The following is a 25,963-nucleotide window of genomic DNA, read 5'->3' as shown; positions in this document are numbered from 1 at the left end:
ATAAAGACCACACACCAAAGTCGAAAAGACATCCCCACTAAATGCAATGTGTTTGGACACGAATTGTAAAGCACATTCCCAATGGTGTCCTGTTGGCTCTCTGAACCATGGACAACCACAGAGAAGGTTATGTATCCTCATTCTAAGGGATTAACTAAGCATGCCCAAACAACTAAGCAGAAGTCCTACTGGGATAGGCAAGCTAGCTTGCTCTAAATGAATCTAAACCCTAGTTGTGCCTCACGTCCCTGCACCCTACCTGCAGGCATCGTTCCTCCCTTTCCGTAACCATTCAATGGCAAAACTGCCATTACTTAATGCACCCACTGCATCTTGGGAGGCCACTAGCTTCTTCAGAATCTGCCTCAGTTTTCTCTCTCTCTGAGTGTGTGTGTGTGTGTGTGTGTGTGTGTGTGAAAATAAACACAAATTTACCATCAGTGATCAGTGATATTTAGTACATTCACAATATTGTACAACCATTACCACTATCTAGTTCCAGAACATTTTCATCACCACACAAGGAAACCCCATATGCATTAAGCAGTCAATCCCCTTTTGTGGCCCACTCCCCACCCCCGCCTCTGGAAACCTGTAACCTACTTTCTGTGTCTATGGATTCACCTGCTCTGGATATGTCATATAAATGGAATATGCCTGGCTTCTTGTGGCTGGCTTCTTTCACGAGCATAATGTTTTTTGGAGCCTATCTATGTATCAGTACTTCTGGTTTTTTAGATATGTTCACCTACTCCTTTCTGGTGGTTTCTCCCTGGATTTAGGTAGCTTCCTCCTATGCACGGAGAAATCAGCACTTTGCCAAAGACTCGAGAAGGCCCTTTACAGATCTCTGGAACTCTCTCTAAGTGCAACTCCCTTATCTCTAGTATGTTACTCCACAAATTTTACATATTTTATAAACAATTTTTTTGCTTTTATAGAAAATATTTTCCCAGCAATGTTTTTTCTCTGAGTCCTCAGGACAATGCTCCCTTTCCCCTCAAAAGTGCAGAATCTTTTCCTAGGATATATAAAGGCTCTCCTGTCTGAATGAGGATTGCTCCATTTAGGCATGAAGAGTCACTGAGCAGGTGAATAGACGGTCCTTTCCTTTCACTGAGATGGAGGTGTCAGGTTTCTCCTCTCAGGCTGACAGAGAACAGGACTGCCCTGTTCCAAAGCAATTTCTGGTGCCCATCAGGCTTGCTTCTGACAAAAGCAGAACTTTTTGATCTGCTCACCTTCTAGGATATTCTGACTGCAGCACCAATCTGAGAAGCTACCTAGTGGAGTGAAATCCTCAGCAGCGGGCAGTGGAATAACAGGGCTGTCTGTCTCCTGCTGGCTCAGCCCAGCCCTCCTAGTGAGCTGGAGGTTCGCATTCTCTCTGTTAAATGGGAGACCCTTTCTTCCAGCATTTACTGTCCCAGAGGGACTGCCTGAGAGGACACTCACCTCCCGAGATGCTAGATTCAAACATGACAACTGTACTGCTTTCTGCCTTGACTTCCTTCTTATGCCATCTTTGCACAGTGGTGGCAGGAATGGTCCCAGGAGCCTCTAGATTTCTGGAAACACTCTTGGAGTGGATTCTGACTGGGCTGGCTTGGGACAGTGCTTAACCCACATTTCATGTGCTGCAAGCTCTCAAAATAAAAGAGGCCTTGCCTTTAACACGATGTAGTGGGTGGGGCCATGAGCTAGAGTGAATGAGAAACAGTCTGGATGGAGCACAGAGTGATTTTTTTTAAAGGCAGCTCAGTCTATGGTTCCCATATGGGTGCAGGCATTCTGGCAGAGAACATTCCAACTCCAGTTGCACATAGTCTCGACTGGGCTTCTCACAGATGCAAGAAAACCCTTGTGAGACACTAAGAGCCAGGTTACGCTACTGTCTATGGCAAAAGTACATTTTAATAGCAGCTGTTAGGGCAATTATGATAAGAGTAAACTGATAATTGAGTTAATGCTAACAGGTCGATGGCAAAAAGATTGCAAAGACTGTTGGGAAAGAGCCTGAGAGAGGGAGTACAAGGTGAACCTTTGTGTACACAGCGATAGTCACCTGGGAACCAAGACTAGATCAATACGGGAACAACTTCCCTCTGGACGGAGTGACAAACTGACAGCATTTAGCCTGTCGTCAGAATTCACAAGCATTTTTTAAAGGCGGTACTAGCCCCTCCAACTGGAAAACTATGTCAGCCTCTCAAATTTCCCACAAAAATCTTCCTACAAGTGAAACTTGTGCAGTTGGCTAACAAAGTGAAGCTAAGCTTCCTCCCCTTCCCTCTCACCCCATGGGGCTGACAGCACCATTAAACAAAAATTCAGGCAGGAAATTGTATGCGTGTATATCAGGTGTGCGCAGATGAAGCTTAAAAATAAATGTATGTGATTACTCAGCATTTTTTAAAAAGTAGAATCTCAGCTCTACTATTTGCCCTGAACCCACTTTCCTGTGGTTTCTTATTTCTTACTCGCACTACAGAATATTTTTACATTATAAAAATGAGGTCTTCCATATATAAAAAGACTGCTAGCTTTAAAAAGAATTTGACACTTAGCGAAATCTGTTTTGGTTGTTGTACCCATCTAGTCCTTTTAATTATACCTTCCCCCCCACTCCCCCCACCTACAACCACCCACCACCACCACCCCACTCCCCACACCACCACCCCGCTTTAGTTCTCCCACCTTTAGCCTTCTAGTTCTCTATCTTTCCTTAACCAAAACAAAAAAAGATCAAAGACCACTATCCGAACCTTAAATGAAATCCGTTTACGTTAACATAATGACTTTCCCAGGCATCTGCAATTTAAAGACTTTTTTGCAAAATGAGTGGTTGTATTTCCTATTAAAATAATGTTTCTGCCACCGCAGGCAGAAGGGAAAGTGAAGAGCATGGGGGGAGCGAAAGGAGAGAAGCAACATGCATTCCTTTTTCTAAATTGTAAATGTCTAAGACTGGCCCCAAGGCTAAACCCACCAACCACCCATCCAGGCAGTCAGCAAACGTTTGCCTCCCACCAAACGGGAAAAATGTATTCTCGTTTACATGATTTCATGTGTATCTCCCAAGAATCTAATGGGGTAGGTAGTATTATTATCCCCATTTTATAGGTGAGGAAGTTAAAACACAGAGAGTTCAGTTTAAACAAATGTACAAGGGTGGCCGGTGAGCTCAGTTGGTTAGAGCATGGTGCTAGTAACACCAAGGTTGCCGGTTCGATCCCCACATGGGCCACTGAGAGCTGCTCCCTCCATTAAAAAAAAAAAAATGTATAGCTAATAAGTGGAGGAACAGGGACATGAAGCAGGCAGTCTGACCCCACATAAGCGCTGTGCTCAGCAGCTCCTATCAAGTTTCCTTCCTTTCCTTTTTCTGCTCCTTAATCCTGATAGTGCCCCTCCCATTTTGCTGCTCCAAATATCCAAGACTTAAAAGATGCAGAACCTATTCTCATATACTGTCTTTTCTCCTGGACACCAATACTGTACGTAGCCTGGCTCTTTTCCCCTTACCCCTCACCCCCATTCTACTGCCAACTGATCATGCCACGGCCCCTGGGATTAGGAATATCTGCCCCATGGTGTCTACCACTTTAGATCTTCTGGACTCACTATGGGGGTGAAGGGAAACATGGAGTCTCGGGTGGGGGACCAGCTCGGAGAGGGGCAGCTGAGACACACGGACTTAGCTCCGAAGTCCGCAGAAGAGTAACCGATGCAAGGGAACTGGTCCGTGGTAAGAAGGACATTGATCTTTTACTGCATGGACTTGTGTGGGCAGGCTGATAAGAAGAATTCAAAGAATCGATCATTCAAGATGCTATCACGAATTGAAAACCATTGACAAACTCATCTAATACCATGTTTCCCCGAAAATAGGACCTAGCCAGACAATCAGCTCCAATGTGTCTTTTGGAGCAAAAATTAATATAAGACCTGGTATTATGTTATATCATATTAGATTACATTACATTACATTACATTATATAAGACCCAGTCTTATATTATAGTAAAATGAGACCAGGTCTTACATTAATTTTTGGTCCAAAAGATGCATTTGAGCTGATCGTCCCGCTAGGTCTTATTTTGGGGGAAACACAGTAGTACATTTCACTGCATATAAGTTTTACCTCAAAAAAGAAAAAAAAGTAAACAAACTCTAGTGAATGATATGCATGTGGATGTGTTTAGGGATGAGATGGCCCCTATCTGTAACTTTGAAATACATAAAAAAGTAAGATAAAGTGATGATGTCTAAATGAATACATACGTGATAAAGCAACTTTAGCAAAATGTCATTTATAGAATCTAGTCTGTGGGTATATGGGTGTTCTACATGTAATTCTTTCAACATTTCTGTATGTTTGAAATTTTTCATAATTAAGTGTTATGAGAAAAATATTGACATAAATGTGATTATAGATAACTAACAAATTGAGAAGAAAAACATGAAAAATGTATTTTGATTATAGAAAAGTATGGCCTTTTTTGTGTCCTGACTACTTTTATATTTTTAACTGATTTTGAATCAGTAAGCAAACATCAAGCGAACTGTCTGGCTATTTGATTATATCACTGTACTCTAGGCATATAGTTCCCACTTCAAGTAGCATCATGTCTGCTCAGAGAGAAAGATTTGTTTGGCATTTTGAAAAAAACTGTATAAGTATATAGCTCAGAAACAATAAAGGAAGGCAGGAAAGACAGACATTTCTGAAATAAGGTGAACCTGAGACTAAGAGTAAAATTAAGGACAATAAAATGTAGGTGAAATGTATTCAAAAGTACACTGGTCTGATGAAAATAGCCACTGAATTTAAGGTAGAACAGATGTGACCAGATGACAAGGAAATGACTCGGAATAGCCAATGCATACTGGAAGGATAATGAAGTGAAAAATGAAATCGTTTAAAGAGTTAAATTTTAAGATCAAAAATAAAAAAACAACTACCCTATAGAAAAATGGGCAAAATATATATGAACAGACATTTCACAGGACCAGGAATACAAATGGCAGCTCTCTTGGGACTCTGAGGGGAGGAGCCTGGAGGATTAAAGCGAGCACCCGGTGGACAGCAGAGAAGGAAGGGAGGTCATGGGCCTCTACAAAGGCGTGGGGTCGTTACCGTAAGCAGCCTAGAGCTGCTGACTTCCAGACTTCTAAGTAAGACAATAAATGTCTTTGCTGCTCAGGCAGCTTGCATTTGGTTCTTCTGGTATCTGCAGCTAAAAGACGTCCCTGATATACTGATACTATGCTGAGGTTATTTATGAAGAATTTGTTGCAGCATCGTTTGTGATAGCAAATGATGGAATACAACCTAAATACCATCTAGAGGGTTTGGTTAAATGAATGATGACATGTCCATACGATGGAATAACACATAGTCATTTAAAAGGAGGAGGCAACAGAAAAGATTACGTACTGTATGATTCCATTTATATAAATTTTGAAAACAGGCAAAATTAATCAAGGGTCCTGGAAGCCAGGATAGTGGGGGAGGTGACTAGAAGGTCCATGAGGGAGCTTTGGGAAGTCCCGGTAGTGTTCTGTGACCCGGGTGATGTTTATACAGATGTAAAATGATCTCTGTGAAAAGTCAACGAGCTGTATAGATACTTACGTTATATACACTTTTTTGTATATGCCTGCTACACCAATAACACATAAAATAAGAATGAGACAGCTTTATATGGACTAATAGGGGGTGGGAGCCAAAATATGTACTTCCTAAAATAATTTAAAAACTAAGAAGACAACTAGAGGTTATTATGTATAAAATGTAACATTGATAGGGTAATAAAATGATTGGATTAAAATAAATAAATAAATAAATAAATAAAAGTGCTGGCCAAATTCTTGCGCAGGCGAAACGTGGCCTTTTCTACACCAATTTGCACCTCACTGCTCCCACCTCCCCCACTCCCCACATTATATATATATATATATATATATATATATATATATATATATATATGTTAATTCAATATGTTTTCAAACAGCCCATCATGTTCATCACACAATCCCTCAGATACCCAAGCCAGACACCATCATTCTTAATTTCTCCCCCTTTCTTATCCGCAGACACTCATCTACCAACAACAACAACAATAAAAAATGTTGCTTTTACCATTTATCCATATTCCAACTCCACCCAGGGCTTCCCACGTCTATCTTAGCCCAGGGCATCATTATTCTTCTAGAGGAATGACCTTCCCACTTCTTGTCTCCAATTGTTTCCAATCATTCCCTTCCATTGCCGCCAGAATTAATGCTCAGAAAGGCAAATTCGACCACGTCTCTCCCCAGCTTCAGAAACACTGTAGAGGCTTCCTGCTGCCCTTAGGACAGCTCAAACATTTTGGCGTGAACTACAAGGCCCTCCTTGATCGGAGCCTGCTTGCCTCTTCCCCCCACCTCGGAGCATTCTCCTGCTCCCACTCGGTCCTTCAGACGCACAGGCCCTTCTTCAGTTCCTCACATGAGCCCCACTCCCAGAACTCACACATCACCCTTCTTTCCATCTCGCCCACACCTGTGCCTCCTTCGGGCACTTCCTCAAGAAGGCACTTTTTGAGGCCTAAACTGCGTTTGGTCCTCCTGCTCGGTCCCCTGAGTGCCCCCATAACCCCCTCTCAGAACAGTCACCACACCTTAATGTAAGTATTTAGTATCTGCTTTCTACATAAACTACGCGTACTGTGCAATATAGTGTCTGCCCTTAAACCACTGTATTTCCAGTATCCGGCCTGGCACATCGTAGGAGCTCAGTAAATATTTATGACATGAGTGAAATCATAAATGAGTGATGGGATGAACAAATGCTTTTTAAATTATCCACAGTAAAGTGAAAGTTACCTGTCCTGATCAGGTGTTTAGTGGACACCATCCGAGGTGAAGTCCTCGGGGGGGAAACCTCAAGGTCTTATACACCCTAAAGCCCTTTTAATGAATGCATTTTCCTTGCAATCGTAAAACGTTGCCCCTCCATACCAAAGGACAGTACAGGTCTTATACCAGTTGCTGGATTTAGCAACCCAGAAAGCTAGTTGCCTACTTAGAGAGAGGGTAGGTGGCTAGGATTTTTGTTTGTTCGTTTTCTATGTTGCTGTTGTTGTTTTTAAGAAAAAAGATTGATGATCAGAAGAGACAAGAAAAAGTAGAAGAAAAGGAAGGAGAATCAATATTGTGTGCCTACTACATGCCTGGATTGATGCCAATTTGGAATGGCAAAGGGAAGAGCAAGAATAGAGTTGGGAGGAGAAAAAGGGAAGTGAGCAGGAGTGGCCCTGGAGGAAATTTATAATGCAAGGAAGACCAGGGCAGAAATACAGGGTGCTTCTAACACCCCAATTTGGAAACATGGAAGGAGACAATGCAAACAAAGACCAAATGAGCTATACCCAAAGAAGTCGCCTGTATTCTAGGCCCAGCCCTGACACTAACTTGCTGTGTGGATTCAGTCAAATCCTTAGTCTCACCGAGTCTCAGTTTCCCCATTTGTGAAACGAAGAGTGTAATGTAGAGTAGGCTTACTAGTTAGTTCAGAACTTTCATAAATGCTGCTGTTCAATGACAACACCTTTCTCAAAAGACAAAATGAAACAACATTTGGAAGCATTAAACCCTTTACTGTTAATGATCTCTGCTAAGCATTAAACAATCCTCACCTTGGGTAAATAATAGTTTCTTTCTTATAAGGCTCTCCAATCTTAGGTATGTTTTTATCTGGTACTAATTTCCCTACAGGTTTCAGTTGTGTTTTTAATCACAGTAACTAATGTGTGTATAATATAAATTGTCTTTAGGATTTAGAAAGTTCTTTCATGCTGGTCCCGACGAAACCTCTGAGTGCAGATCTGGCAACTTGCCCAAGGGCATAGCTCAAAAGGAGAAACCAAAGTGTGAGTACAGACCTGGACGTTGTACTAGTGCGGCCAACATCCTGGCATTACAACTGACTTACACACATGACTCCCAGCAGAAGACCCGTGCATGTATTACGGGCTTCCAGACAGACAGGACAGGAGCATCTGTCAATTCTCAAATCCTTCATTTCCTGTGTTTATTCCCCAACATGTTTGTAAATATTTCAAATTAAAAAACTAAAGGTCACCCATTTATTTTGACAAGCTGTTTCAGAAGCATGTGAGAAAAATCAATCCTTTCAAATAAAATCATCTTCCCTTTTCCATTTTTTTTTTTTTACCTTCAATATACTGTCAGAGCACAAACACTGATATTAATCATGTATCTTGGATAATCTCACTTCACAGCAGTTTACGTACAAAAAATATTTATCTATTCCCTGGTCTTGATGAGCACAACAGCAATCTTTCAAAAACCCTGCAGTGGGGTGTAATGAAACTTGAATTGTTGCCCTGAATCATTTCTAGCTTCAATTCTGCCTCGTGGTTGCTGAATCAACATGGGAATGTTTCAAGAGGAGAACAGACGATTGCATTCCCTCTGCAGGAAGTTAGGAATGATATTAATTACTTCTCAAGGGAAGAGGTGGCTGCTGACTGTTTTTAGCCCCAAGGAAGAGTGATTACTTTCCAAACTAATCCTTCAGTGAGTTGGGGAGCAGATAAGGAAGGAAGGGGTTTAGAGCCATGTGTTGAAGACCAGGAAGACCACCAGGCAGAAGTCAGGCTCTCAGCTCAGGAACTTGGGTCCTTCATGTAAAGAAGAATGACGAGGCCCAGGGTAAACAGACCAAGACCAGAGGGTAAGGGCAGGGCACTCAATCAGATTAAGGAGAGTACCTGCAAACTCAGTGTTGGGAGGAACAAATTTTCCTCTACCCTCAAGGTTCTTTTCGCTGGTCTAATAATCAAATGGACCTGAGACAGAATAGTGAAACAACCACATTTAATACACACATATGTATGGGAGCCCCACATACATGAGCGAGTCAGAGACCCCGCATGCCAGAGAGGAGCAGAGATGGAAAGGGAACAGGGGTATGTAAGACATCCAGAGCTAGGGATGAGGTCAGGTGCCTTGGGGGCTTCAGAGGGTCCTGGAAGGAAGATAAGAGCAGATGCTCAGTAAATAGAAGTTTGTCCTGCCGTATGGACCAGTCAAAAGAGGTTATTTCTGAGAATCGCTTATTACGGGCAAGGCCCCTAATTCTAATTCTTTCAGGTAGTTAAGGGAGAGGCAGAAGTTTCTCTGGAACAGAGGCTAAAGTTGCCCTAGCTCACAACAGTCTGCATACCACAGAGGTACACTTTGGGGTGACTCATTCTGAACCCCATCAGCTACCTGGAAGACATGGGCAAGTAATTTAAGCATTCTGTATCCCTGCCCCCTTCTCCATAAAGCACATTAACACAATGTATCCCTTGGAATTGCTTTGAAGATTCTAGTGTATAAACTACCTGAAAACAGGACCTGTGTCCTGTTCACAATTGTATATCTGGCACCAAACACTCTCTGCTCAAAACCAAATAGGTGTTCATTGAAAAATTGTTGAATAAATGAATGGTAAATATAAAATGTGTAGCACAGAGCCTACTCATGGTAGATATTTAATGAAAATTCATTGATTAAATGATTTACATAAAGAGCTTGGGACTAGCTGGACACATAATCCAATAAATGATAAACATTAATAACAACAGAGGGCTGACTTGTATAAGAGCTCACCTGAGATAAGAATCTAAATGGCAGTTGAACTCATTGGCATTCAGTGAATTCTCTTTCCAGTAAAGCAGCTGACCTGGGAAAGCAAGGAGAGTGAAAATGGATAAAAATGAGTACTCTTGTCTTATACCCAACATTAAATATGATAATGGAAATCATCTCCCCACAAGCAGCTTGAGCACTGACGACTGAAACTATGTGCCCCCACATACTTTACTGTGTTAATTTAACTTTTGTGTTCCATTGCCCTCATCACATGACTTTACTATTCCAGAAGGCTCTGCCCAGACAAATGGCTAAACTGTTCATGACAGAAACTTCCCAAAAAACACCCACCAACTCTTCAATGGAAACCACCAACAGACACTTTGCACCCTAAGAGCCTTTGAATTCCTCAACTCAAAATCCTCACCAATCCTGGATAGTTGCGTCACGATCCTTATCCAATCCTAATCATAGCTCCCACATTGAAAGACCTACCATAAATCAAATTCCCAATTCTAAATCAATTTCAACCTTGCCTTCCCCTTGGAGCCATTGCCAAAAGTTTGTGCAGGTACCATGCAGTGAGCAATAAATTCAGTTTTGCCTTTTCAATTGGTGCTATTCAGGGAGGTTGCATTGACAAACAGAATGATAGAATGTAAGTTTTACAAAAATAGCCTTACGGCATCTGGTCCACCAAAGGCTGGGATCCTCTAGTAGGTCCCCTGACAAAGTCATTTAGGCTTTGCTCTTAGACCTCCTGTGCTAAGACCCCTCCTCTACTTCCTGCAGGGTCATTCTACCTCTGCCCAGCAATCTCCTTGTGACTTCCTACAAATCATGGCCCTGCCTCTAAAAAGTCACCCAAGGACTGGTGTCTCTTCCAGAGATCAGCTGAGAAGGAAACCACCAGCAGTTCTCAGTTCTCTCTAAACACAGTTACCCACAAAGCATGATCTAAAATGTCAGAGGCCTGCTCAAAAGTCTCTTTATCTCCTCCCTCAAACAAGATCAGGAGCTCCCACCATTACTACCACCCTTTGGGAACAGTGATTCTGTATCTTCTGCCCTGTGGGAATAGTGATACTGTAGCTTATGAAACCAGAAAAAAAGATAATATGTTTGGTCCTTACTTTGCGTTAAGGTGATTCTGTATCTTCTGCCTTTTGGGAATAGCGATATCATATCTTATGAAAGCATAAAAAAGAGAACACATTTATTCCTTCCTTGCATTAAGGTCTGGGTATCCCTCTTCAAATGCAAGTAATTTTTGAATGAGGAATATATAAAGCCTGTTCAGCTTTTACAAACAACTGCCTCACTCCTTACCAGAGATGAGCCAAGCAGATCTTGAATCCCAGTTGGTCTGAAAATATTTTATTGTTGTTCTTTTATTATTAAGAATAATACATATTCGTTATAGAAAATTTAGAAGAGATCATTTTTTTAAAGGTCACCTGTACTCCGTCATCTACATTTAAGCTACCTCTGACTCTGAACATTTTTATCTATTTATTGGTCATTTGTGTTTCTGCTGGTAGAAATTATCTTTTCATACTTGCGCTCATTTTTCTAGTAGGATATTGTGGACGAAAAAGGGGTTCTAGGGAAAGTAACCTCACTGGGTGATCTGATCATAAATTTCTAACTGGCAGGTCATGGTGGGTAGTCAGGCCCCAGGCCTATGACTTCTTTAGTAAAAGTTTGTCTTTGTCTTTAGCAAGCCCTGTCCACTGTATTTGTGCATCTAGGTTAACAAACCTTTGAAATAAGTGTAACTGCCCTCAAGAGAGCACATAATCTTAACTAGCCTGGAATCCAATCCCCGCCTTGCTTTCTCCCACCTTCCTTACGTTCACTCCTTAATTTCAAATGCATAAAAGAAACAGTCACTCTTGGGAGCATTTGAGATCTTGCTTTTCAGCAATTGCTGTCAGTTTTGACTCAAATAAACTCTTATAAAATTCTCTATAGGTTTGGACATTTCTTATACTGACAATATTCAGTTTCCTCTCTACTAAGTTGTAAGAGCTCTTTATGTAGTAGGATATTTATCATTGTTCTGTTACACACTTTGTACAATTTCCTGAAGTTTAATAAGCAATGGATATACTACAAGGCTATAGTAATCAAAACAGCATAGTACTAGCATAAAAACAGACACATAGATCAATGGAACAGAATAGAGATCCCAGAAATAAATCCATGCCTATATGGTCATTTAATCTACGACAATGGAAGCAAGAATGTACGTTGGGGTAAAGACAGTCTATTCAATAAGTGGTGCTGGGAAACCTGAACAGGCACATGCAAAAAAATGAAGCTGGACCACCTCCTTACACCATATACAAGAATAAATTCAAAATGCATTAAAGACATACGTGTAAGATATGAAACCATAAAATTCCTAGAAGAAAATATAGGAAGAAAGTTTACAGACATTACCCCAAAGTAATATTTTTACTGATATATCCCCTTGGGCAAGGGAAGTAAGAGAAAAAATAAACACATGGGATTATGTCAAACTAAAAAGTTTTTTCACAGCTAAGGAAACCTTCAATAAAACAAAAAGGGATCCTACTGAATGGGAGAAGATATTTGTCAATGATATATCTGATAAGGAGTTAATATCTGAAATTTATAAAAAACTCATTCAACTCAACACCGAAAAAACAAACAACCCAGTTAAAAAATGGGCAGAGGACATGAAGAGATATTTTTTCTAAAGAGGACATGTAAATGGCAGACATATGAAAAACCTCACAAATCATTAGAGAAATGCAAATAAAAACCACAATGAAATATCACCTCACTCCGGTCAGAATGGCTATCATCAATAAATCAACAAACAACAAGTGCTGACGAGGATGTGGACAAAAGAGAACCCTTGTGCACTGTTGGTGGGAATGCAGATTGGTGCAGCCACTATGGAAAACAGTATGGAGGTATCTCAAAAATCTGAAAATGGAACTACCTTATGACCCAGCAATTCCATTCCTAGGTATCTATCCAGAGAAATCAAAAATGCTAATTCGAAAAAAATCTATGCACCCCTATGTTTATTGCAGCACTATACACAATAGCCAAGGCATGGAAACAACCGAAATGCCCATCAGTAGACAAGTGGATTAAGAAACTGTGGTACATTTATGCAATGGAGTATTACACAGCCATAAAGAAGAACAAAATCTTACCATTTGTAACGATATGGATGGATGTAGAGAACATCATGCTAAGTGAAATAAGTCAGTAGGAGAAAGACAAATACCATATGATTTCCCTTATATGTGGAATCTAAAGAAAAGAATAAATGAATGAACTAATCAGAAACAGTCTCAGAGACATAGAGGAAAAACTGAGGGTTGCTAGATGGGGGGGTGGGGATGAGGGAGAAGGTGAGGGGATTAGAAAGCACAATCGGTAACCACAAGATTGGCACAGGGATACGAAAGTCAATTTGGAGAATATAATCAATAATGTTGTAAAGGTTTTGTAGGGTATCTGATGGACACTTGTCTTATTAGGGAGACCATTTCAGGGACAGTGTTGATGCCTGATCACTGCTCTGTACACCTGAAGCCGACGCTGAATAATAATGAATGTCAACTATAATTTTATATATATATTCACAAAAAGCAGAGTACAGCATAAGGAATAGAGACAGTGGAAATGTAATGGCTGTACACGATGTCAGAGGAGTAGTAGATTGGGGGCGGGGGGTTATCACTTTGTGAGGGGTATGGATGATAAATGTCTAACTATTACAGTGTTTTGTACACATGAAACTAATTAAAAATGAATAAATAAAAAAGGAATTAACTAATTAATTAAAACAAAAAACAAAACAATGGAGGTGAATGATCTGGACCCTATGGTAATAGAGGAAGGATGCAGCTGAGGAAATGTCTCCCCAGGTGGGTCCTGGGGACCACAGGGGGATTAAAACCTGGGAATAAGTAAGGAGAGAAAACATCGAAAAGGAAGACCCAAGAATAAAGGCCCAAGGCAGAGAAAGGCAATAAGAAGATACCATGTATAGAGAGAAAGAGTGTATCTAGATGGATAAGCCTGTATGGGCCTTGCCAATAAGATTATCATTGATCATCTCTTTTGACTCCCAATATGACAGGACAAACTTCTATTTACTGAGCATCTGCTCTTATCACCCTGCCAGGACCCTCTGAAGCCCCCAAGGCACCTGACCTCATCTAGCTCTGGATGTCTTACATACCCATGTTCCCTTTCCATCTCTGCTCCTCTCCAGCATGTGGCGTCTCTGACTCGCTCACGTATGTGGGGTTCCCATCCTTATGTATGTATTAAATTTGCTTATTTTCTCTTGCTAATCTGTCTCATGTCCATTTGAGCATTAGAACAGCCAGAAGAAACTAGAGAGTAGAGGAAAATTTGTTCCTCCCTTACAATATCCTACCAGTCCAATATGTCAAAAGTGAAGTTAGAACAAATGCACTAAAGACCTAAAAGCAGAATTTTCTGCAAGTTACTGAATGATATGCTCTACTTATAGAGGAATAATCCAAAAACAGGAGAACACGTGATCCAAGAAGCAGGTCTGGACAGCAAATAGTGCAGGATGGTAAAATACAGATGGTTCTGGGCAGATAATCTCCAGGGAAAAATGGAAACAAGAAATTACCTAATACATTTCATTATATGGAGAAAACCACTGATAGGAATATACTTTATCCAGCAGAACAAATGGGAAGACTTTAAGGATTAGTAGAAGAAAAATATGTGAACAAAAACCAAAGCAATGATTAACTCCGGGGGGAAAAAGAATACAGGAGAGGAAATATTATAATATACTTCTTGGAGCTATAGCTAATTATATTTACATGTCATAGTATGGAAAACTGACTGCTGAACTGACCCAAAACTGTGATGTAAGTATGTAACAGAAAGGACGTGGAGGAGGGAATGTATGCGTGTGTGTGTGTGTGTGTGTGTGTGTGTGTGTGTGTGTCAGTCAGGGGAGGGTAATTAGTGTTAAAGAAGTAAATCCTTGTTTACTATTACAGGACATTTAAATTATAAAAATCAAGAAGTACCAGAGTAGCAGAAAACTATTCATATTAAAAGTAATGCAACGTAAAGTTAAAGTGAGAATATTTTCATCCATCAGACTAGTGAAAACCCAAAAGTTTGGAAATACACTCCTTTGGCAAGGCTGTGGGGAAGTAGGCATGGTTACACATTGATGGGAAGAGTATGAACTGGCCTAACCTCTGTGGAGGATGATTTGGCCTATCAAAATCATGAATGTGTGTAACCCTTTGAGCCAGCAACGCCACCGATCGGAATCTATCTGCAAGATATATGTACATTTGCAAAATAACATCTGCATCTCGCTGCCGCAGGTTTTGTAAAGGAAACATTAGAAATGATGCAAATGTCCATCTGCTTTAAAAAAAGGAGGAGGAGGAGGAGGAGGAGGAGGAGGAGGAGGAGGAGGAGGAGGAGGAGGAGAAGGAAAAGAAGAAGAAAAAGGATGCTCTATTACTGAAATGGCATGATTCATTAAATGTTTTCTTCGCTGAAAAAAGCAAGGTACAGGATGGTGCACATCTGAGATAATCATCAGTGCCGTTCTCGGGCGTGTCTGTCTCTCTGAGTCACAGGCACATGTAAGCATACACTTCCCTGCCCCCTACAAACTGTGTCCATCTGACATGATTTGGTAACTTAATGGGAACAGAAGTGACATGTGTCACCTCTGGGAGGAAGTTAGTGAGTAGGGGACAGTTTGTCATATCGATGTGGGTGATGTTGGATCCACTAGCAGTTTCTGAGTGTGGGCCGGGATCATGTCTCATGAAGCCAAAGAATGGAAACACGGACCAGGGAGAGGCAAAAAGTTTTAAAAAGAGAATAGTTTATTTACAGGCAGGAGAAGAGGTTGCAGCTCCCGAGTGGGAGGGGTTCCCGAATGGGGGTGCCCCCTGACTGAAGCAAAAGCTCTTACTTTTATGCCTTCCCTTGCCTGCTTGGGGAAGCGGAGCTGTTTGAAGAAGGGAACTTATTTGAAGAAGGGAACTGGCACCTTCTAATGAAATTCGTCTACCAGGTTTGTTCTGCTTGCCCACCCTAAAGGAATTAGCAAAGTAACCCACTCTTTATCTATCAGATCTGCTCTGTTTGTCAGGCCAAAATGAATTTTATGATTAACCTCAAGGCCTTGTTACATTATGTCCTGGAGTGAAGGAGCGATTTCAAAACCTGAAGTTTTAAGATATGGCTGTCTGTGTTTATTCCACCAGGGACCTCCCTGTCTACCTAGGGACATGCTAACTCTCCTGTATCAATATTCCCTGCTCCTTCCCATTGCAAGCAAGACACTTCAGATGGTAGAGACTCTGCTGTTTCACAACCCTGTGTGAGGAAAATGTGGAACAACCCAGGATGGACACAAAACATGAGTGAGGAAGAAACCACTAATGTGAAGGGGAGTAGAGTTTGCCACTCGAAAATATGCCTTTTGGGGGTGATATTGATGATTTTAAGCTGGTTAGTTTTTAAGACAAGAAAGATGCAGGAAAACCCTTTTCCCTTCCCCCTAATTGATAAGAAAACCTGCTCCAGGAAGGGAACTATCATTATAGATGGCTACAGCTTAATATGAACTAGGTGTGATAGAGAAGCAAGAACCTAGTAAGACTCATTGATTAAAGGACTGTCTGTATCCCATTGTTAAAGATGGCCCAGCAAACCTTTGTTTACCAAACATTTGCTTCTCCATCTCCACATGAATTACCTTCCTGCCCTTTGAAGTTCCAAATCACAATTCTCCACCCTCCCTTTTCTCCTTAGCCTGTAAGCCTCAACTGGCCCATTTGTCCTGGGGCTACATATTCTTAAGGAACCCATGTATGTACATATGTAATTAAATCTGGTTATTTTCTCCTATGAATCTGCCTCATGTCAATTTAATTATTAGACCAGCCAGAAGAACTAAGAGGGAAAGAAGGAAAATGTCCCCTCCCCCACAGATATTTGGATTGTTACTGTAACCTGTTCTGATTGATACAGGATACTGTACCACCTTTTATATATATAAAAAGAAAAGGCAGAGGAAGTAAATATATAAAGCTATTTTCTTGTACATAGGTATACACAGAAAATTAATAACAATGGACACCTGAGGAAAGTGAAGTTGAGTAGGAACTAGATGGATGGAAGACAGGACAAGAAAAGATACTGTTTACTGTCTGTCTTTTTGTATGTTTCATTTTAAAACCATATGGATGAATTACTTATTCAAAAACTTTAATTAGAAAAGAGATAGTAGCATCAGAACATCATTTAGAAATATGGAAGAAAATATACGATGAAATAACTAAAGTAGTTGAAAGTGGATATTTCTAGGGAGTGCAATCTAGGGAGATTGTTGCTTTCCATTTGGTATAATTTAGTATTATATCATTTCAAAACTATGTGTATGCATTACTTCGATTTTTTTTTAATTAAAAGAAAAATCTATGAAGAGTGACCAAGCTAGTGTATTGTGAAGTGAGTTTATAAGGACTAAGCATTATCCAACTCTGTCTTACATTAAGAAGTAACATATGAATGCAACTTTTTTAATTCCTCCAAACTGCCCACATTTTACAAACCGAATCACATCTCTTAAACTTGTCATTTATGGAAAACTGCAACCAACCTTGAATACTGTTTAGCATAAAATTCAACACAAGGATTGGTATCTGATTGCACAGTCTAGGAAAGAGGAAAACCAGAAAAGCCACAAATATTTTTGTTTTTGACGAGACAGGCAACTTCTGCTTCCAAACATCCTCTGTCCACCACGACCACTACCTACCCAGTGTGCACGTCAGAAATCTGGAAGTCATCCTTAACTCTTCCCTCTCCCTTATGCCTTCCCATTCCAGATGCGATAGGTTCTACCTGGAACTGGTCCACTTCTCTCCATCCCTCCTGCCTGGATCACTGCAACATCTTTTCTATCTGTTCTTGCTGCAACTAGAGTGATCTTTTAAAAGACAACTATGACCACATCACTAAGCAGCCTAAACACTTCAATATTCACCCACTGCTTTCAAAATAAAATCCAAACCCCTATAACAGAACCTCCAACATCGGGACCCTGTCCATCTGTCTTCCTCATCTGTCTTTACCTTTTATTCTATCTTCCAGCTTACTGAACTTTCAGGTTCTCGAAGGAACCAATGGCTGGTTATTTTTCTTTTCCCTCCAAGCCTTTGCACATGCTGTTCTCTGTTCTCGCTGCCTCAGACACTCTTCTCCCATTTAATTTGTACTCATCCTTCAGTTCAGACATCCTTCTTCCAGAAAGTCTTACCGGGAACCCTAGGTATGGGTTGATACCCCTTCAATCTGTTTCCAGAGCCTCCTGTCTCTTATCAGAGCAACATGAGGCTGGACTCTATGGAAGATACTTGTTTCTCTCTTTATCTGATCTTCTTTCGGACTGTAAATGTTGTCACTTTTCTTCAACATTATATCCTCAGATCCTGGCACATGGAATGAATTCAGTGAATACCTGTTGAGTAACCAAATGAACAATACTCAAATCTAGAACCAAGTCCAGATTGATATTTGATTTTTAATCAAGTAGAAATGGAATAAATATCTCTTCTTTTCTCTAGTAAGCTACACTATTAAGTCTGATAATTTCATCTTTAAAATTCCCCAGTTCTCCATGTGATCCAAGTGGGCTGGTACCCCAGACATAATCAATATTAATAATCAGTGCTTGGTTAAGAACTGGCTCCTGTAGCTTATAGTAGTATGACCTTTAAAAGAAGCAACAGATCCTCACAGTGTCCCAAACTAAGGGACTGGTGAAAAGGTACAGTTGATGGATAAAACCTGGTGCACAAACCCCTTTGATAATTTAATAAATTTTGATATGAACAGATTACAATTGACACCTACTACTTCTAAGTGTCTGGGGGCTCTATTTGGTTCTTGAAAGCAGCTAAATCTGCCTTTCATCCATTATGTCTCTATTCCCCAAGGGGTGAGATAAAAGCCCATAGAAGTTTCCAGAATGAGGCATTGTTTTCTTCAGCCAAAAACCTGTAATTTCTCATTAGGCTGTCAATAGCAATATTGAAGATGGGCAATTTCATTTGAAGCCAGTTGGAGCAAGAACAAATGTCACCACTGGGGATTGTACAGAGTATAATTAGGAAGCAAAGTGGTGACATATATACTATGAGGACAGAGGAGCTAAAATGTTTCTCTAGGACAGTCCAAGTGTAGATCTTACCTTGAATTAGAGAATGAATTTAACCAATACCAGCCGTCGAAAAGTTTTCAGTGCCACAGAGAAATGAGAAATATAAAGACTTTGTGGGAGATTCTTCTAAAAGGCTAAATTTATTCTTTTCATTTTAAGTTTTCATTATGTGCATTCAATTTTTTGGCGTTGACTCACATTTTTAATATGAAATAATGTTAAATGAGGAAGCAAGTAACAGAACAATGTGTAGACACAAGAAACTGGTAACAAGGTTTCCTCAAGGGAACTGGGGGGCTGCTGGAAAAGGGAGGAAGAGAGAATTTCACTCTATACCCTTTCAATCCTTTTGGATTTTGAATCATAGGAATGCATTGTTATTCAAAAATTAATTAATGTAAAATAAATAAGATGAATTAAAATAAATAAAATAAAATAAGATGAAATAAAATGGGAATCACATATGGTAATTGTTTATGTCCTTACATGGAAAAATTTAAAAATTGGCAATTCTATATCAGACTTCAAAACAAGAAAATATTTTTAACCTACAAAATCCCAAGGTCTGGGAACTATTTCAAAAAAAAAATTTTTTTTCCAACAAGCCAGTATTAACTGAGAATCTTCTCACTCCAGCTAAAGAAGGCACATGTGTCAGTTTGTCCCTTGACTGATAATGTTGACTTTGACCATGTGGTTAAGGTGGTGTTAGCCAGTTTTCTCTAAAAACTCTTTCTCTAAGTTACTCTTTTGTCAGTTATTTGTATGGAGACTTTGAGGCTATGTAAATATCCTGTCCCTTATCACACTTTCACCACTATTGTGAGCATCCATTGAAGACTGTGTAGCACCATCATTCTTTCTATATTTATTACCTGACATTCTACTTGAAGAAAGAGCCTTCCCTGCTGCCTCATTTATTTGTTTACTTATTTCTTTAAATCACCATAGACTCATGAATTTGTATTTTATTCAAAGGGTTTGAGTCCATTACTATTATTATTTATTTTGATGCTTGTTGACCACATTTGGCTAGTGGGTAATGCTTTAAAACAAACAAACAAAAAATAACATGGACCACAAGCCCCTATATGTGGCCTGACTGTATCCCTAACTGAAATTCTCCCCTCTCTTCACTTATTTGGTTTTTGACTTAATCTTTGTAACCAGTCTATAAAATACATGACTACTCACCGTTTATTCACACCATATGAGGAAGCTGTGCAGTATATGTCCATGGAATAGCCAGGCAGCTCATTATCATGCAGGTGTAATTGCAACACAGGGGAACAGAAGTTTTCATAGGAGGTATAAATCTTTTAGGCAAAGGCTAAAAATGAATCAATCACTTGGTATAAATCTCACCAATGCACGTATACGCCTCAAGTACATGAGTTCATTACCTAATATGACAAGCCCATTTTGTAACACACATGCAAGAAAAAATAAATAAATAAAGCTTCAACAGTTCATCTTTTACATCATCCCTGCTTAGGCATCTTCCCATTAGTGCAAATAATTGAGAGCAAACCACCAGTGAGGGAGTAGAGAACATGATCTGTCTCATTCACTCTCTTTAAGTATTTCCTTGAGTAAATATCATAAGCAACATAGATAATTCTTTCATACAGTGTAGAGATTAAAACAAAACTAACAGTTAATCCTCTAGGCATCCAACTAATAGACCTAGTATTTTTGTAGGTAACAGGTTATTTGTTTCTTCAGCCAGTCTCTATTGATGTTTTAATTCTCTGGTTGTCAATCTTGACTGCCTTTTCAATCACCACTTGAACTTGAAAAAAATTCTGACGCTTGTATCACATTCCGGGAGATTCTGATGTAATTGATCTGGGGTGGTGCCTGGGTTTGGGTTTGTTTGTGTGTTTTTTTTAAGATCCAGCGACTCTAATATACAACAGAGTCTGATAACCACTGGTTTAAACCACTTTGTCCTCCTCCCACAGTGTCTAGCATGGTGCCTGGTGGAAAGTGACGCTCAGAATTAATAAAGTTCTATTTTTCAGGAAGGAAGAAAGCGTAGTCTCACAACACAAACTCTCCTGGTGCTCTGGGTCACGTAACAAGGATGCAAACCCCGCCAATCAAACCGGTGAAGACACTGCCTCGGACTTCCAGGTCTCTCCCGACTCTAGAAAGAGTGTCACACTAAGGTGCAGGTACTGTCCAGCCAAGTCTCGAAGGCCTCAGAAGTTACAAGTTCGTTAAGAAGTTCAGGTGTGCCAGGCTGTGTCTTGCTTCTACAAAGTGAAGCAGAGATTGAAAAGACAAGTGTTGGGACTTCGAGCTCTGGCCCAAGTCTGGTTGACTTTAGAGTCAATGTTTCTCGGCTCCAAATTGCAGTGACAGCTCTTTCTGCTTAGGGTGAAGGGAGCGAACAGCGAGGAGCACCACAGCGAGCAGGGCTAGGCCTGTTCTGCCCAGAGGGTGGAACGGAAGCCTGCCGCGCTGCGAGCGCAAGTCCGGGCGCAACTACCCGCGGCTGCACGTGGCGCAGTGGGCGGGGCCGTACAGCTGAGAGCAAGGCGGCAGAGAGTGCGGACTACAAGTCCCGGCATGCCCGGGGCAGGGGCGGGGCGGGAGCTGCCCGGAGAGCAGCCAGGCCCAGGCGTGCGCAGTGGTTCTCGGGAGTGGCGGGGCGGGTCCTCCCAGGCTGTCCGCTGTGGCCTGGGGCTCCCAGTTGGGGGTGGCCTCAGCCATTGGCGGAAAGGTGGGAGGGGTGGGGCCCTCGGGAGCCGCTGCGGGTAAAGCTGAGCGGGCGTAGGCCAGCGGCCCGCGGGAGAGGCACGCGCTGGGCTGCTGCATTTCGGCCTGGCCATGGCAGCGTCGCCCCTGAAAGTGTGCATCGTGGGCTCGGGAAACTGGTGAGCTGCGGCGGGCCGGCGGCATGGGATACGCCTCCAGGAAGCCCCTGTCCCGGGCGGGCTAGGGCCGCGCGTCCCCGCCGCGGCGTGGGCACCGTGCACTGAGCTCGGAGAGGCGAGGCGGCCGGGCTGGGCACCGCGCGTCCGGGGAGAGCGAACCTAGGCACTCGCCCGGGAGGCCCTGGGTCCGTGTGCGCGCAGGGGGCAGCGCGAAGCGCGGGCACTGCGCGCCCACCGGCACCTGTCTGCGCGCTAGTCATCGCGCGGCGGGCGTGCGGAGGCCACCTGCTCTCCGCGCCCGGGTGTTTTGCGCAACATGCTAAGGGTGTTCTCCATTCTCCTCGGCGGATCGCCCGGGTCGAGGAATTGAGGGAGGCTCCCGCATTCTTACTGGAGTTTCGGTAACGAGGGGAAAAAGACCGAGAGAGCTAAGGCTCGCTTGCTGTCCAGGTCGCGGGCGGGACTGCGCGGCCCTTCAAAGCGCGGCTCTCGCCCCCGCCGCTGGTACGTCTGCTATCTTAGTTACGTTTATCGGGAAGAAAATCCAACTTCCAACCGTCCTGGCACCCAGTGTAATGCAGGGGCGTGAGAATTCTCCAGTGGGGAGATGTTTGCGAAGCTTTACGTCTCTGCTAGGCTTTGACTTTAACCTTTATAAAGCATTTCGTGCCCGACGCGCTCCTAAGCATTCTGCATGTCAGCTTTTTTAGTTCCCTTTATCACATTTAGCACAGTGGGATTCTCCGGTGTATTGGGGTGAATGTAGGCGGCGGGGAGGCAGGATGCAGTATAGCGCCTGATGTTTTCAATCTTTGTTTCCGTTGCTGGGCAGTATTTTTCCCACAAGTGAGGGACGGGTATAGAATATTCAGCGTGATGTCCTTTCGGTGCTTCTGTTTTCCTGTGGCCTGACATTCATCACAGTTGAGGCTTCTAGGAGCGCTGCAGCGCGTGGTCCTCGCTACTTGGTTTTAGTCTTACTCTCTAAGACTTGGCTCAGAAGATATTCCTTGGAGGAAACCTTACCTGGTTCTTTACTTTTCCATCCCAGCGAGTCCTGGGATCACTCCATGCACGCCTGTTGCTGACCTATCACTGCAAGGGAGTGATTTGTTTGATTATCTGTTTCTACTCTTCCCCATCCAGCTCTTGAGAACAGCATCTACCCTAGGGCCTTACATATGTTAAATAAATAGTAAATGAATGGCTGACATTTATTTTTTCAAATGCAGTTATCTTTTTCTTTTTTAAAAAAGATTTTACTGGGGAAGGGGAACAGGACTTTATTGGGGAACAGTGTGTACTTCCAGGACTTTTTTCCAAGTCAAGTTGTTGTCCTTTCAATCTTAGTTGTGGAGGGTGCCGTTCAGCTTCAAGTTGTTATCCTTTCAGTCTTAGTTGCAGGGGGGACTGCCCACCATCCCTTGCGGGACTCGAGGAGTTGAACCGGCAACCTTGTGGTTGAGAGCCCACTGGCCCATGTGGGAATCAAATTGGCAGCCTTTGGAGTTTGGAGCACCGAGCTCCAACTGCCTGAGCCACCGGGCCAGCCGTCCCAAATGCAATCATCTTTGATTAGGGAATATATTCAGGTTGTTTAAAAACAAAAACAAAAACAAAAAACAAAACAGTGAAATGTCTCTCACCCATACGTGTGCCCCAAGGTACCTCCTGGAGGAAAGCCAGTGTTATCAGTTTCTTCTGCCCTTTCTGGAGGAATTCCAACAGAATGTTCTGCACAACATTTGATGGGGTTGATATCTATCCAGTGCAGAGCTTCATTTGGACTTTCAGTTTGGCTTTGACAGTTTTGATTCCAAGGTCACTAGAGTGAGATGTCAGCTGCCCTGTTGTCCATGGGACTGGAAAAGGACCCATTTAGCACATGTTCTTTTGACATTAGTATCCTCCTCTGTAAAAGGACACAGAACCACAGGTGACAGCTCCTTTTCCTAACTTGCAAGGTGCGGTAGAAGTAGCACACTTTGCCATGCTGGATTTAGGCCTGGAGCAAATAGCAGTGAAGTGAACCTCCTGCCCCCTCTGCTGGGATTTGGCTGCCTTCCCACGGCTTCACTCTGTACTGGACTGCTTTCTTGGCCCACTCCAGCCCAAGGAAATAGAGTAGAACTTGGCCAGTGACACTGGAGCAGAGCAATTGAGAAATGTGCCATGCTGGTGGTTTGGGCTGGCTGCCTGGCTCCATTAATTATGGGATCAGATGGGAACAGTTGTTGACTTCCTTGCAACTGCTCTGGGTGCAGAGCCACTCCCATCCTGGAGAGAGGATCCCAACCTTGCCAGAGATTCCGGAACTTAGCCGCCCATTGCATGTGCAGCCCTGGTCAGCAAACATTTGAGTGTTTGCTTTCTGTAGGTATTGTGGCCTTTCTGGGGATAGACACAACTGGATACAATCTTTGCCTTTAAGAACTTAGCTTCAGGTCTGAGATAGAGAGACTTGGAAGATAAATTCAAAAGAAATAGAAAGTGGAATGAGATATCTGCCACAAGATTGATTAGATGTTATATTTTAAATAGTGTTTATCAAAATGTGATCCAAACGCCACTTGCGTCAGAATTACCATTGAAGCTAGACTTGCTGAATCATGCTTCCCTGAGGGTGGGACAGATTTTTCCCTAAGGGACTTGAGCCCTTTGCTTATTTTCAAACCAATAACCAAGAGATAGATCTACCCTTCCAGATATGGTCTTGACCTCAGGAATATGAAGGTGCGTAAGCAATGTTTACACTTGGGCCTTTGAAGTAGCTCAGAATACTTGGGTAAGTAAAGGTGTCACATCTAAGCTCCTAGCTCCAAGGGGCTATCGCCCTCACATTGAGTGCCTTGCCCATGTAAAGGCTGATGGCAATACAGATACCAAAAGACTGAATCTAGCTGACTTGCCAGGGAGCTTCAGCCAGAAAGGACATGTGAGGGAAAGTAAACGGGTTGTGTAACACGCCCTTGTCCTGTCCTTTGGCACCTCCTTTCCTCTAGACAGATCAGGGAGAGGGGGTTGGAGGGGGCCCTCATGCATCCAGCAGCCCTGCTGTGCTGCCCACTACTGGCTAGGCCGGGAGCCACTTCCTAAACTGCATGGCTTTTTATGGCCCCAGGGGCCCAGAAAAAAATAACAAAAAGAACACAAAATCCAAAAGCTTTTTAAGTAACTGCAAAGGTGAAACAAAGTTTCTTCATCAACCTTGGGAAGATCACCCAGACACAGTGCAAGATCCAGTTCTAGAACTAAAATTTCAGGGCTCTATTTATTTACTGTGGTAGGGAGCGTATGTCCCAGACCTCCTTGGGAGACAGAGTAATGCAGCAGTATAAGGAGGGCTTGGGGTTCCAAGTCCCTGGGGTTCTAACGTGGCAGCTCTGAGGCGTTGAGCAAACTGCTTCTCTCCAGGAATCATTGCTTGTAATATTGGTACCTGCTGTCTAGGATTATGGTTAATATTAAAAGAGATGATCCAGGAAGTGCAAGGTAACTGACACTCAATAAATGTCACCCACTACTATGATTATTATTGTCAGTTTCATCATCCTTGACTAGTACCATCAAGTCACAAAATACACCCAGTTGGAGTTTGGCCAAGGCATAGAGGCAGAGAGGGGAGAGAGGACAAAAGACAAAGAGCATAACTGATAGCAGCTGCGGTTGTTTATCTCTTGTCCTTGTTTTCTCCATCACCCCACAGCTTGAGGCCGGAGACTGAAGGTCAGAGAGAGCTTTGGCCTACTTTGCACTGGTGATGGAAGCTGGATGTGTGTGACTTCCCTTTGGTCTGCTGGAACCTTCTGAATGCAGTGCCGCAGCACTCTTTGTCCACCTGTGTCAGCTTTTTGTGTTCCTGTTTCTGTCCTGATTCTCGCTACACTCCCTCACGGAGAGCCCAGAAACAGTTTGAGTGTCTGAATGAGCTCTGTCAGAAATAATCCCTTCCCTGTTGGCAGATGGCACTGACACACCTCTGCTTTGGAAGCTGGAGGGAGAGTTTAATGATGGGACAGGTTAGAGTTGAACTGGGAAAGGATCCAGAGTTCCCTCCTGAACCGGAGCGAGAAAGTTTGTACAATTAAAAAAATATAATAGTAACTGATACTTAGTCACCTGTTGCCATCACTCCCCCACCTGTCAGTGTAAAACTCAGGACTACTGTGCTGGTCATCTCTTAACCCTTCA

The 25,963-nt window shown here is 42.3% G+C and overlaps 2 protein-coding genes across 2 annotated transcripts in view; one reads left to right on the top strand and one right to left on the bottom strand.

Moving 5' to 3' along the window:
* Positions 1-21,345, bottom strand: part of OSBPL10 (oxysterol binding protein like 10) — a 324,252-nt gene extending 302,907 nt beyond the window's left edge. Inside the window, exons 1-3 of the mRNA XM_088798290.1 lie at positions 20,085-21,345; positions 17,988-18,188; positions 9,668-9,740 (exon numbers count right to left, since the gene is read on the bottom strand). The gene's annotated coding sequence lies outside the window, so the exon portion shown is untranslated. The remainder of the gene's footprint in view (positions 1-9,667; positions 9,741-17,987; positions 18,189-20,084) is intronic.
* A 256-nt stretch (positions 21,346-21,601) lies between these two features.
* The window catches only part of GPD1L (glycerol-3-phosphate dehydrogenase 1 like), a 44,025-nt gene continuing 39,663 nt past the window's right edge, over positions 21,602-25,963 (top strand). Inside the window, exon 1 of the mRNA XM_019727743.3 lies at positions 21,602-21,772. Within this exon, the coding sequence (XP_019583302.1) occupies positions 21,726-21,772 (47 nt within the window). The 5' untranslated portion in view covers positions 21,602-21,725. The remainder of the gene's footprint in view (positions 21,773-25,963) is intronic.

The sequence above is a fragment of the Rhinolophus sinicus genome, chromosome 5 (assembly GCF_057876585.1).
Source record: "Rhinolophus sinicus isolate RSI-liver-muscle chromosome 5, RSI-T2T, whole genome shotgun sequence".
NCBI lineage: Eukaryota > Metazoa > Chordata > Mammalia > Chiroptera > Rhinolophidae > Rhinolophus > Rhinolophus sinicus.
This window is presented reverse-complemented; position numbering and strand designations above follow the sequence as displayed.